At 54.5% G+C, this 14,298-nt stretch overlaps 1 protein-coding gene across 1 annotated transcript in view; it reads right to left on the bottom strand.

Annotated features, from left to right (window-relative positions):
• Window positions 1–14,298, bottom strand: part of FSTL4 (follistatin like 4) — a 324,334-nt gene that overhangs the window by 21,489 nt on the left and 288,547 nt on the right. Inside the window, exons 8-11 of the mRNA XM_059698386.1 lie at window positions 11,390–11,510; window positions 2,865–3,026; window positions 2,351–2,485; window positions 1,422–1,448 (exon numbers count right to left, since the gene is read on the bottom strand). Coding sequence (XP_059554369.1) covers window positions 1,422–1,448; window positions 2,351–2,485; window positions 2,865–3,026; window positions 11,390–11,510 — 445 coding nt within the window. The remainder of the gene's footprint in view (window positions 1–1,421; window positions 1,449–2,350; window positions 2,486–2,864; window positions 3,027–11,389; window positions 11,511–14,298) is intronic.

A 14,298-nucleotide genomic window follows, 5' to 3' on the forward strand; every position in this document is an offset into this window, starting at 1 on the left:
CCAAGGTAAGACTGAAGGCTTAACAGAATCTCCATGGGGTCTGCAGCTGTAGCTACATTGCAGGCTGAGCGCAGGGCCTTGCTCACAGTTGGCAATGGAACATGAGACTAAACAAATACTCAACAAACAACCGGCTTCACAGGAGACCCAGCCTCGTGATCGACCTCCCCCCACCGCCCCCCCAGCCGCAGGTTCTGTCTGGGCTTAGCTTCTCCTAAGGCAGTGATGGCGAACCTTTTGAGCTCGGCGTGTCAGCGTTTTGAAAAACCCTAACTTAACTCTGGTGCCGTGTCACATACAGAAATTTTTTGATATTTGCAACCATAGTAAAACAAAGACTTATATTTTGGATATTTATTTTATATATTTACATGCCATTTAACAAAGAAAAATCAACCCAAAAAAATGAGTTTGCGTGTCACCTCTGACACGCGTGTCATAGGTTCGCCATCACTGTGCTAAGGTGGCACCAAGGAGCTTTCCTTGCTTTTGTGTGCTCTCATCATCTCATTTCTCCTGGGCAGACTTGAGCGCCCCCTGTGGGCGGCCAGCTTGCCTCTCTGTTTTGGCCTCTGCATTTTCCTATCTCCAGGCCTTGAGTCTTAGCGGTGAAGGGTACCAGCTGCCCAGGCATGATGGGAAGTGCTTGCTGCTGGGTTGTCTGATATTAGTGCAGCACCTGCCAGCCCTTGGGCAGCGTAGGTCTTAAGTGGGCCTCCCTAGCTGTACTTCACCCCCCAGGGTCCCCTGCATTCTCTGGGTCCCTTTGTAGTAACCTCCTTAGAAAAACACCGCCTCTTAAAGACGCAGAGCAAAAGCTCTCTGGGTGCCTCATGGCTAGGAGCTAGGGTCAGGCAGCATCAAGAGTCTGCTATTTTTTGAACCGTATGAAACTGTCCATATCAGGCCAGTTTTGATGTACAAAAATGCAATTTTGTATGGCCCAATCTAATGTTTAAAGATTGTTTGCTAGTACAAATTTTAAAAGCCTATTCATTTAAAAACATACATGTAAATAAATATAAATTTACAGAAATCACCATAGCTATCTCCATCAGCATTTCCATCGAGTATATACCAAACCCCAACACCAACACCAGGTGCTGGAGAAAAGTTTAAGGCCTGGATCTGATCAGGAGCCCCTGCTGAGTGGGCCCCTCCAGGGGAGGTTTCAATGAGCTTGAAATGGAAACTTTCCGTTTCTAAATTCTAATGCGTTGGTGACCATTAAAGGCACGAGGCGGTGTGAAATGTGCTTCTCAGGGTGCGCCGCCTGAGTGTGACTTGGACCTCCCCGCTCCGGTCTGATCTGGCACGTGAACCCCGCTTGTGGGACTGTTTGGCGCTCATGGAAAGATGGCCTGTGTTGGAACTACAAACACACGTGACCACAGACACAACACAGAACGATGAGCTGGTACCTTCCTCGCGCCAGAGAATGTTTGCAACTGCAGCAGCGGAGAGTTGGGAGAGCGGGAGCCGGCGGAGGGGAGGACAAGAGAAGAAAGCAGAGTGAGAACCTTCCTCACAGTGTCAGTTCGAGAACATCTGCCATCGAGCGCACAGAATGGCACCACGGACTCCCGCGGCCGCACTGGGGACTGTGCGCGTGGACAAATGCCGTCGGGTCTCAGGACCCTTTCAATTCTGAATGAATCCTTGACATCAGGTCCCAGGATCCCAGAAGCTAATGGGGTTTTCTACTTCCCAGGATGACAAAGAGGCAGCAACCTCTCTCTCAGACGCGCAGGATTACTTCCAGGAGAGCTCCGACTTTCAACTAGGATCCTCCTTATCTGAAACACCCTGAGGACCTCCCTTGCTGGGAAAGACTCATATGAAACTGTGACTGAGGGAATGAGACCATGGCCAGCACCCACGTCCTTGAAATCACAGCAGCGGACCCACTTGGGGAGCGGTGGCCACAAGGGAGAGCACCCTTAGCACCCAGGTGGGCGACATCCCTGGATAAAGGCCGGTGTGCACAGCCAGTCCCCGGGCCACGTGGGACAGCGGCCCCTGGTGGGTGGATAGTAGGGGGCGTTTTGTAGATGAGGGCAGGGGTTCCAGGGCAGGTAGGAAGCAGAACTGGGGCCAGGATATGTGAGCTTCCTTGTGGTCCTGGGCTCTGTCTGCTGTCCAGAGAGCTCCTCTATGTTTCTAGAGTCAGGGAAGGTGTGCTCCCCTCTGGGCAGCCTCTGTCCCCAGTTTGAGCCCAGATGGATACGGGTGTTACCTGTCCTCAGGGGCTCATGGTTGACAGCTCTGGCCCTGGTCAGTTACTTCCCTCCCTGACACCCCACACATCCCACCAGCTCAGTGAAGAGCTCAAAGGCAAGAGTGGACTCACGGGTCTTTCTAGCCGAGTCTTCAATGAAGAGGGAGGAGATGTCTTCGTCCACGCCCACTTCATTTTTGGCAATGCAGGTGTATGCCCCTGTGTCTTCATACCGGACGCTGCCGATGTGGAGTTCGCTCCCATTGGCTGCGGAGAGGACAGTGCTCAGCGTGGCCCGCTCAGCTGGACCCCCCTTCCACCCTCCCCATTCTCTGTGTAGGCATTAAAAACACAGAGCCCCTCAGCAGGGCTGAGGGTAGCCCACCTCCCGGACAGTCACCCACCAAGGGCCAGAACACCTGGGTGAACTGAGGGTGACCTGGGACCTGACTGGCAGCCTCTCATCACTGCCCTCAGAAAGCCCATGAGACTGTGGGAGCCCAGGGAGCAGAACAGTCTGGGGAGACATCTGTTCACTCCAGCATGTCTGACTTAGAATCAACTCACGCCTCTCATTTCCATCCTGGGGAGGGTGTCAGCTTGAACTTGGTGGGGATAGCACAGAGACATCGAGGGCGGTTCTTACCCAAAAGGGAGAGCTGTTTAGACATCTGGGCTGAGACATCCATGCCGTTTTTCAGCCAAGTGATTCTGGGCATAGGAATGCCCTCCGCGTGGCACCTCAGACTGGCCGCCACCCCCGGCTCCTGTGCCTGGGTCTCCGGGTAGACACGGATGACTGGCGGCACTGCGGGTGAGAACCAGTGCCGGTAAGAGAAGGCCCTCACCTGGCCCCGGGCCTGGGGTCCAGCCACGAAACCCTGCTCCAGGGAGGTGCGCTGAGAGGCAACTCCGCACTTCTCTTTGTAAGCAGTTTACAACCATCCTATTCAGCAACTCAAGCCCTAAGAGAAAGCTATAAAACGGATTGCAGGCAACAAACACGTCAGGCTTCCTACCCTGTAATTCATGGCTTTCATCATTATTCTAAATATGATCAGGAAGACAACCAAATATTTAATGTGGTTCAGCTGCTGCATGTGAAGAGCAATAGCCACTGACATTTATTTCTGAATGAATAAAACTCAGATATATGATTTCTGTTATCAGCAAGCCATTGGACAGAGGCTTATGTCTTGCAGGAAGTGCTTCACAAAGCACTTATGAGCACTGACTGGCAGGGCTACTCATTATATCACGGCTCCGGGCAATGCATTGATTTTCCAGTGGGTCATTTTTATTGCTCCCCTTCTCAATCCCTGGAACACGGGTGAAAGGCAAGTGTGCCCTCCTTAACGCTGACTCGGCCGTGGGCCCTGCAGTCCAGCTCGGGGCTGGGGCTATGGCCGGGCCCACTCACCAGATGAGCATGGGTGGGCAAGACGTCACCCTCCATAGGCCGCAGGCTTCTCTTACCTGGGCTGTCTGTGGGGAGGTACCCAGAAGAAGTGGAGACTATCTGGAGGACCTTCCATCCTACCTCCAGCTTTGGGCCCAGGAGATAAAATAATTACCATTTCTCAGTGGAATTGAGGGCTCTTCCCTACTCACACATTCTACTCTACTTACTTCCAATGGGTTCGTGACAGCGTGTGTAAAGGCACCTGGCTATTAAACTGAATGAAACAAAAGCATCACACTTCCTTTGGAATGACGAGGGATGGATTCTCCCTGAAGTGGGCAGCTACTTGTCTGGAAGCTCCTATTGTCCAATGAGAGACAGCATCCCAGTGCAAGATGAAGGCAGAGGAGGTGGAGGTACAGGCCCCTCCTCCCAGGACCAAACTGGAATTACAACTAAAATATAGAGCAATCATCCTGAATGACCAGCTGAAGGCTAGCTGAAGAGAAGTCTTATGACTGGGGAGAATGGGGGGCATCTGTGAAAAAGTCTTGTAACTAAGAATTTACAGAAGACGCCGCATGGAGACTATAGAAGGGCAGAGACATGGGACGCGCTGGCCCCGCTCCCAAGGGCAGGGGCTGGGATTCTGGGGGGTATCTCAGCTGCAAAGTTTCCCCCTGAGGAGCGCGGGGTCTCAGCTCCACGTGGGGCCCCCAGCACAGAGCAGCAGAGCTAGGGAGAGAAGCCCACATAACACCCGGCTGTGAAGGTCCGCGGGAAGGCTGTCTGCCAGGGAGACAGGGGTCTGCTAGAAGCCCAGGCGCCCTCTTACGGGGTCAGTGCGCAAGATGGCACTCGTGGCCACTCACCTTGGGCTGCGGGGGAGGGAGGGCGGCGAGGAGCAGACTGGAGTTGTCTGAGTGTTAGGTCTGATCAAATAATTGATCAGGACAGGCAGAGCCGAAGAGAGCCCCGGGCAGGGAGGCCTCAAAGACCTGGTGCCCTTGGGCCCCACTTGGACGGGCCCTGTCCTGCTACGGAGAAAGCATCCTGCCTGCCCTGAGGGGGGTGGGAAGGGAGGGGGAGAATCAGCTTTCTGCCAATAACAAGGCAAGGACCCGACTGTTTTTGTTGTTTTTTTTTGGGGGGGGCCATACCTCCCTTCTTCTTTGGTGTAATTTGTGCACTAAAAATCATTTGAGATTAATATGTCCTGTGTAAACACTTTCATTTAAAAAAGTTTGCCAAGCCTTCCAGTGAAAATGTTGAAAACATGACACAACGGCCCGCGTTCTTTGGGAAGCGTCGGTCACTCCCGAGGTGGAAGGAGCACGAACGTGTCCGAGTAAGAGGCACATTCACGAAAGCACCACGTGGGAGAAGTCAACAGATGTGGGAGATGAGTATTGCGGTTTTGGGGGATGAATTGCTACATGTCTGAATGGTGGGGAGGTCGAGGGTGTTTTTAATTTAATGGATTAATCATTTATGTCTGGAGTTCTTGCTCCTTCTGATGAAAGCAATGCAGGAGGTTTGCATGAAGTTATAAATCATGTCAGCGTTTGGGCCTCATCCCTGGGAGGCCTGGTCTATGGGGAAGTAATACTAATAATTTAAGAGAGGCAGTAGTTTCCTGGAAGGGATTCCTTTAGCCACCCAGGTCAAGGCCAAGTCACGAGGGAGAGCTTCAGAAGATGGTGGCCTAGCCTGTATATGGGGGCCCTGCTCTTGCCACCAGGGCATGAGGCAGCACCAGAGAGAAGTCTATATTTTATTCCTCATTTGGCAAATTTCTGTGGGTCTTAATTTTCCCATCTGTATAATGGGTTGGAGGCTCTCTGAGGAGCCACTAGCTCAGACCTGTATCCTCCAACTACAGTAAAATAGGGCTTGAGACAACCCCAAACCTCCCCCATATCTCCTCCTACCATGGGCTTTGAACTATATCTGTACCAGGCTTTTCCATCTATCATATCTCATCAGGCCTATGAGGCAGGATGTGTTATTATTATTCCCGCTTACAGGTAAGTTTACTGGCCTAAGACTGTATGTCAAGGAAGTACCAGCACTAGGTCTGTCTGGCTCAGAGTTCATGTCTTGACCCTTTGACAGAGGTGCTGGCAGCTTGCGTCTGCCCTGGGCGTAGGATGGAGCAGCCCCCAGCCCAGCTCCTGTTCCCAGGAGTGGCATCTCTGTCTCATGGGCCCACAGGCCACACACAAACTCCCCAGCACAGCTGCTGTTCTGGGGGAATCTTCTGAGCCCCGCCCCCATCTCCTCCCTTCATCCTCCTCCCCTTCCTGTCTCCCCTCTGAGGTGATCCCAGCTGGAGGACCAGACAGAGGACACTGCTCTCTCTCTGTGCGTCCGATCACTGCCTCAGAGCAAGCCACAGGCCACCTGCCACCCGAAGGGGACCCAAAGGGACCTCAGCAGCCCTGCTGGGCAATTGCACCAAATTCTACCCAAGCTGCTCAGGGCCATCGTTCAAGCTTTGGGTGGGGGAAGGAAGCAATCCCACAGGTGAATGTTGCCGCCTTCCCACCCTCCTCAGGGGACTCCGTAGAAACGCAGTGCTCTGCGTGCCTGAGCACCAGCAGTGCCTTCTCAGCCTCCCCAGGTCCTCCTGCCCGAACGTTACCTGCTGGCACCAGGCCACAGCCTGCAAAGCTCTCATGCCCCCCGCCTCTGAGAGCCTCCTGGGAACCCGAGCAGCACTGGGAGTCGGCACTGTGACCTGCTCAGCCCCACCCGGAGCGGGTGACACCCAGCCATGCAGTCCCCCGGCTCCTGTCCTGCTGGGGGCCGGGGCTGGGCCTTACAGTCACTGCCAGGGGACCTTGCTCAGATTCTCGCTCGGCCAGCTGTTTCTGATCAGGTCTAAGCTCAACACCGGGACAGAGATGAATGAGTGAATGAGGCAGGGTTCCTGTCCCGTTCCCCACAGTGTGCAGCCCCTGTAGCCGTACAGGAACGTCATTTCTTTAACACGGCTTTTTCCTTAATTCAAGCCAGCTCTGTCCAGTCTCATTGCAGCACGACTCACTTGCCTCCTTTGACCAGACCCCTCCACCTTTGCACACACTGCACCACCACTTCCTCATCATTAAGCCCTCAGGGCAATTAGGTTCTGGTCAGCGTCAAACTGCCTTAAAGAACAAAGCCTTATGGTCATAGAGAATAGTTTATGAACGTGACCCCAAAGGCAAGGGAAGTAAAGGCACAAATAAATGAATGGGACTGTATCAAACTAAAAAGCTTCTGCTCAGCAAAAGAAACGGACAACAAAACAAAGAGGCAGCCAGCCAGACGGGAGATGATACCTGCAAACCGACAAAGGCTTAATTTCCAAAATATATAAAGAACTCATAAAACTCGCACCAAACAAGCAGCCAATCAAAAAGTAGGGAGAGGACCTGAACAGACACCTCTCCCAAGAAGAAAATATGAACAGCCAATAGATATCTAAAAAATGTTCAACCTCACTGGCAAATAGGGAAATGCAAATCTAAACTACCATGGATACCGCCTTACCCCTGTGAGAGTGGCCATTATCAACAAGACAAGCAATGACAAGTGCTGGAGAGGCTGTGGGAAAAAGGGAGCCCTCATTCACTGCCGGTGGGAATGTAGTCCGGTACAACCACTATGGAAAGTATTCTGGCAGTTCCTCAAAAAATTAAAGACCAGAGCTACCATACGACCCAGCAATCCCTCTCCTGGGAACACACCCGAAAAACTCGAAATCACGTATTCTCAAAGATACATGCACCCCTGTGTTCACTCTGGCATTATTCACGGTGGCCAAGACATGGAAACAAACAAAGTGTCCTGCAAGAGAGGACTGGATAAAGAAGATGCAGTACATATACACAATGGAATACTACTCAGCATAAGAAAGGACAAAATAGCACCATTTGCAACAACATGAATGGACCTTGAGAACAGTATGCTGAGTGAAATAAGTTAGTCAGAAAAAGCTGAGAACTATAGTATGACTTACTCATATGTGGGATATAAAACTGAAACGCATGAATACAAACAGCAGTCAGTGTGGTGGTTACCAGAGGGAAGGGGGTGAGGGGGGAAGGGGGCCCTAATATAAGGCGACAGGAGAAGATCTGACTTTGGGTGGTGGGCACACGATGCAATATACAGATCTTGTAACATAGACACCCACACCTGAAACCTATATGTTCATGTTGACCAACGTCGCCCTAACCAATTTGATAAATATTTAAAGAAAAGAACAAAGCCTCAACTCTGTTGATCAAGAGAAGAGAGTTTCCGTCAAACTAAAGATAACACCTTGCCCTTAGTTTTGCCTCAGCCCCAGACCCATGAAGGTGGATTGGCCCTACTGACCACATTCTTGCATAACCAGGCAGAACAACTCCATGGCTGACATTAGGACCAGATGCAATACTAACCACCCCCACCTTGGCCCTGACCTGTCAGGGGGCCCCCGACCCTAACTCCTTTAGTTACGATGATTAACGATTTTTCTCTCTCTAATCCATCCCCCAGAAGCCGTCAGGGAACCAGGTTTTAGAACACTAGCTCATCCGTGTCTCCGAGCTGGGTGCTACTTCCTTCAATAAACCTTTCCTTTCTTTGCTACTAACTCCTGTGCATGTCTTATTGGGCTGTGATGCACGCAGGAAAACAAGCCCCTTCAGGTCTGCAACACCCACAGCAGCTCAACATTGACCTGCTGTCCCCCTGCCCCTGTACCCCACATCTGGATTCTCCAATAGCAACAACACCACGCCCCGGCGAGGAGGGGAGGTCAGGGGTCAAGAGCCTGGGCTTTGGAGTCAAGATCTGTTCTGCACTTACTAACTGTAGGGCTGGGGGGGGGGGGGGTCTGGGCAAATCACTTGCTGTCTCCGAGCCCCAGGTTCCTCATTTTGAAACAGGGATGGTGCACGGGAGATACCCAGCAAGGGTTACCACTGGAATTGTGTCTTCCACGCCACTCTACTTTCAACAACACCTTCCCACCGCCCCACCCAGTAAGCACTTCCCTCAGTCCAGCACAGCAAGCTTAACTTCTGGAATACTTTGACCACCTCTCGTCGTATTCCCAGGTCAGCAGGCAGTGGACTTGTGTCCTTGTGAGGTCACAGTTGGCCTATGTTAGCATGTTGCTCCCATGAGGGGGTTGGTTAATGGCCCCAGATGCCATCCCAAGTGCCTGGGAGTCAGCGCAGCACAGGGACCTTGGGTCTCGGGGAGCTAGGGCCACCTGACTGGCCTAGCCCAGGTGTCATGCAGCCAAGCACTTCTCTACCTTTAATGAGGGAGAAAACTGATCACAAATAAAGAGGTCCCAGCATGCCTCCTCCAATTCCACTGAGAGTGCTTTGGCTGGAAGAGAAGCCCGGGATCTCTAAGCAATTAGGAAATGGCTCTCAAACAGCCTCTCTTCGGGTCTCTGTGGGGAGGTTTTGCTCTGTTTAGACTCCCCCGAGCCAGGAGCAGCCTCTTCAGGGGAGATGAGCACTGGCTGGGGCTGTGGGGAGTGGGGAGTGGGGAGTGGGGAGTGGGGGGAGGGAAGCGGAGGCCCAGGAGGTAGAGGGAGGAGAGCACGCCCCAGTGCCAGGCGGACAGTCCACGCCCCCCTGGTGGGAGGAGTCTCTTTTCTCCTTGGAGCCCAGCGCCACCACAAGTGTGTGTGGGCCTGGGCCTTGCTGTGATTCAGCACAGGGAGGACAGAACCGGCTCCTCCGCATCCTGAGTCTCAGAATTCTGGGGAGACCCCGGGGCAGAAGGCCCTCCTAGCACCACGGCCTGGCCACTTCACGCAGGAAGGCGTTTGAGACCATGGTCTCCTCTGGAAACCCAGGCTCACCTGTACCGGCTCTCACTGGCTCTCACCTGTCAGCAACAGGCAGGCGGCTCCCCTCCCTCCTCACAGACTTGCTTTGGAGGGAATGAGGACAAGGCTCAAGCCCTCTCTTTGTGCCCATGGTTCTTTGTGAAGTGTGGGCAGGAAATGAAAGGCTGAGCTGAGGCTCTGGGGATATTGATTGATTTCCCGTTTCCAGGCTTGTCTGAGGACCCCAGGGGCCCCGGGCAAACCACGTGGCGTTCTTCTGCAGCCAAACCGTCCCCAGCACGGTGCTGTGCGTTTACCCGCGCCCGTTTTAGGCCGGAAAGCCCTCTTCACACTGCGGAGCACGTGTCCTGCCCCTGCCGGGAGAGGCCCAGACACTGCTGCCCCCTGCACGTCAGCTGGGCTGGCTCCCTCGGCGGGTGTTATAACTAATAGGCCCTGGGTTATTCCGGGGAAAGCCAGAGATTTCATCGTAGGCCTGGATTCAAGCCAACCAGCACAGCCGCAAACCCCAAAAGGATTAAGTGCATCCCAGCTCAAGGGAGGTACTAATAAAATACGGCTTAACACATATGAGTATAAAAGTCCCTAAAACATCCTATAGGGTAAATGCACAGGCAAACTGAGCTCACCCAGTTGTCCTTAAGTGCCTTGTCACCATGGATCCCAGAGGTAAGCAAAATTGAACCTCATTCTTGACATCTTGCTCACTTTATCTCAGAGCAGAAGCCCTGAACACCAGCTGGCTCAAAGGATATGGGGCTGGCTTGAGCTTCTATACCAGTGGTTCTCAACCTTGGCTGCACATTAGAATCACCTGGGGATCTTTTTAAAATCCTGATTCCTGGGCCTCATCCTCTGGAAATTCTGTTTCTTTGTTACTAATGTTGTGGCCTCACCCCATGGCAAAGAAACAGAATTTCGGGAGGATGAGGCCCAGAAATCAGGATTTTAAAAAGATTCCCAGGTGATTCTAGTGTGCAGCCAAGGTTGAGAACCATTGTTCTATCTATACCATTCCACTATTCCCTGACGCACAAACTCCTGCTCAGGCCTGCTAGGTGGTAGGAATGATGCCCAGCTGGGTCTGATTTCCCCAGGGTGCTGATCCCCACAGCACTGTCGGGAGACAGTGGCTTGCTATTCTGATGGCTGGTGTAGCCAGGTTGGGGTCGGAGCATGGGCCCTGGGTCTAGAACATTACCTGCCCGTGGTGTGGCCCAGGCAAGTGACCTCGCCTAGAGAGTCATCCATACGTGGGTTAAAATACACCAACTGGGAGCGTCCAGGTGACGTGTAAGCACAGGACTGGCCAGAGCAAGTGCTTAGAAAACATGGCTGCTGTAACTTGATGCTGTCCTCCGGATGGGGGTGGGAGGAGGTTATTTCTTCCGGTCCCAGGAGTCCTGGCAAGCACAGCCAGGGAAGAGGGTAGGGGTGGGGTGTGGGGGCGAGCACAGCCTCCCAGGCCTGCCCAGGTTCGGGCTGGGCTTGGCCCCAGCTGAGGCTGGTTGAGCTTCTGAGGGAGGGAGGTGGGAACCGGCCTGTTGAGGAAACAGGGCCTCCCAGTTGGATAAGCGACAGGGTCCACACTGCCTGAAGCGGTGGTGGGTTTCAGACAGCGTCTGCTTCTCACCGGAGCCAAGGCCACACGCAGCAGTGGCCGTTGCCCTGTCACCTGGAGGGCCTCAGCTGCCGAGGGTGACGCACCCGGACTCGTTTCCTCAGAGAGCGCTTTGGGTGAAGCCAGACACCAAAATTGGTGGGCGGGCGTTGCCCTTTTCCCATTGCCCCCCGCTACCTATGAGCGAGATGGGCGTTTGGGGTCGGTGTTCTTTAAGGAGACAGGCCACAGGAGAGGGAGGGTGTTCTGAGCAGCCTCTGGGGGACGCTTCGAGGGGACGACATGCACGGAGCCATTACTAACCATTCACCTGCAGGACGTGGGTCTGGAACAGCTCCTCGTGGCCGGCGGCGTGGCAGGTGTAGTTGCCCATGTGGACGGTGGTCACCTTGGTGATGTAGAGCGAGTCGTCCTCTCCGAAGTCCTGCGCGGGGCGGGGAAGGCAGCGCGGTTGGCCTCTCTACCGAGTGGCTCGGGAAGGACGGGCAGGGCTCCCCGTTCTCGGGAAACGGGGATGCTGCAGCTTTGAGACGTCCCTCCCACCCGTCCCCTTGCTCACAGAGCCGCCTGTGGGGCTGGGCGGGCTCGGGCTGCAGGACCTGCAGCGCTGTCCCCTGCCGCTGGCCCAGAGCCGTATGTCCACGTGAGGCCTTGCTCACCTTCTCGGGGAGCCCGCGCTCGAACCCTTCCCCGGCAAGCTCCCTCTCGGTTTCCACTGGGCTCACCTGCCCTGCTGTTTATTGGCGGGTTTCCTGGCTCCTGCCCACCTGTTCGTGGAGGGCGCCTTGTTTAGTGTAGGCAAACTTTTCCTTAAAGGGCCAGACTTTAAGAAAGTTTTGGCTTTGTGGGCCACAGAGTTCCTGTCAACTACTCAGCCCTGCCTTGTGGCACGAAAACAGCCAGAACGATACACAAATCAAGCAGTGCCGTACATTCCAATGACATTTTATGTAAATCAATAGGCAGTGGGCAGATGTGGCCTGTGGGCTGGGCTTTGCTCTCCACGGGTTTAGATCCCACCTTGATACCAAAATAGTTTCAGGCAGCTGTCAGAGGTCTGGAAAACCCAGAGAAAAGAAATAAGACTCTCAGGAAAATGGGGCAAGCAGCAACAAAGGGCAGGGCATAAAGAGCAGGAGGGCTGACGCGGGTGTGATTGATGAGTGTGTGTGTGTGTGTGTGTGTGTGTGTGTGTGTGTGGTCCATGGGATGCCGCTCAGTAAGCCTTGTCCCTGTGACCCTGCAGCTCACAGTGTGGGCTCCCACTGGGCTAGTGTGCAGTGGAGGGGTGGGTGGGAGGGGCTGTTGGCTGGTCAGAGGCCCCTGTGAGCGCTTGGGCACAAAGCTCTCCCCCAGGGCCTTTTCTGTTAGCCGTGTTCTCTAGCAGAACCATGCCCAATGCTGGCCCTGTCCAGCCCCACTGCAGACAGGCCGGGAGACAGAGTTATCCGGCGTTTCAGGGGGACCCCTCATCAGGTTTGGCTCTAGCTACCAGTCATCTCTGAAGTGTGGTTCTCAGAGCTGACGGGACTGAGGAGGGCTTGGCTCACTGGTTAGGAACAGGGCCGTGCTGTGCCGGTTGTGAAGGGATGGGCCCGGCGCTGGGACACGGAGACTCAGGTTTTAGCTTGAACTCTGTCATGGACGCACGTTCCCTCGTCCCTCTGGCCCGGGTGCCTGCACCTGTAAGTTGTGCCCTGCCTGCCTCACGAGGGAAAGTGTCTGGGAATACGTTTTCCATTGTGGGGACTGTGACGTACGTGGGGATGTTACTCTTCTTGTCATTATTAACAGAAGATGCAAAACCCCATGGACTCCCTGGAGCCAACACCGCCGTCCCTCCTGCCATTCCCCGGCCTTTCCACAGAAGCAGCCTGTGGCGGGAGGGAGGACAGGCCACGGGCAGTGGGCCAAGGGCAGCCACATGGGCAGCCACACGGCAGCTCCCGGTCCTGTTCCTATCGTGGCCCTGCTTCTCGAAACACTGACCCTCTGTCTTGCTCCCCCTCCAGAGGGCCCGGCCACAACCCTCACGAGTCCTTTAAAGATGCTTCTGGCCAATGAGCTAGCCCAACGAGGGGGTTCGGGCTCAGAGAGAGGCCCCGTGAGGGCAGAGGCGGAGGGTGGGTGGTGGACACGCAGCCAGCTTTCAGGGAATAATGCCCCCAGCGCCCCAGTGGAGCGCACACTGGAGAGTGCTGCTGGCACCCTGTGAGTTTCTCTGAGACATTTGCTCTGCCTCAGAAAGCCCCACTCCCATCCCTTCGCGGAAGCTTCAATAATAAAAATAAAACACCAGAGAGCTGATTTGTCCTGTGTCATAACAGAGTCATAAAGGGTTCATACCTGAGTTGCTTATGAAAAGTTAATGGTTAGTCAGTTCTGGGGCTGACATATTTCTGGTCTAAGCGATTGCCTGTGTCAAAACCTAAATCTGGAGGAAAGTATATTTTGCTGGCGCCCCGTGGTGGGATGGCGTCTTGAAGGTGGGCTGGGAAGCTGGGTGCAGCGCCGCCCGCCCGGGGAGCCCCTCAGCACCTCAGCTGGCGGTTCCAGGGCAGCTCCCTCCCACAGGCGGCCCCAGTGCCCGGGCCCTGGAATTCATTTTCCCTCCACACTGTCCTCCTGAGCCTTCGCGCCCACCGCCCTTCCTCACAGGAGGGCCCTTGGTGCCCCCTGTGCTTGTTGTCACCTCCTTGGGGGTTGTGTGGTCACAGGACCACAGCATTCCCCAGCTGAGAAGTGCCCCAGGCCGAGGTTCCCACAGATCATGTAGGGTGATGCCACAGTCTTTAAAAGCTAATTCTGTGCCAGGAAATATGACATATATCGCCCTGTTTAAGCCTCAGACACCCTCCCCCCCCCCCGCCAGAAACCATAAAACAGGATGACGGCCCAGTCCTGCCTCCTTCACAGCACAATCTGACCTCCTCTCACCACCTCCGCTGCCACCCCGCGGCCAAGGCACCATCTCCCTCTGGGGGGAGGCAGGGACCTCCACGCAGCAGCCACATGCCCTCCTAGCCCAGAGCCTCAGCTAAGGGCCTGCAGGGATGATCTGCCTGTCCCTCTCCCAGCCCAACTCCTTCCCCTCTTTCCCAAAAGCAACCCATCAGCCCGGCCTGCTCCCGCCTTCAGGTCTGCTCAAATGTCACCTGCCACCCTTTCTGCACCCCCACCCAGGCCCCTGTCTTCCTTCCTGCCGTATTTCT

This window comes from Myotis daubentonii, chromosome 5 (assembly GCF_963259705.1).
Source record: "Myotis daubentonii chromosome 5, mMyoDau2.1, whole genome shotgun sequence".
Taxonomy (NCBI): domain Eukaryota; kingdom Metazoa; phylum Chordata; class Mammalia; order Chiroptera; family Vespertilionidae; genus Myotis; species Myotis daubentonii.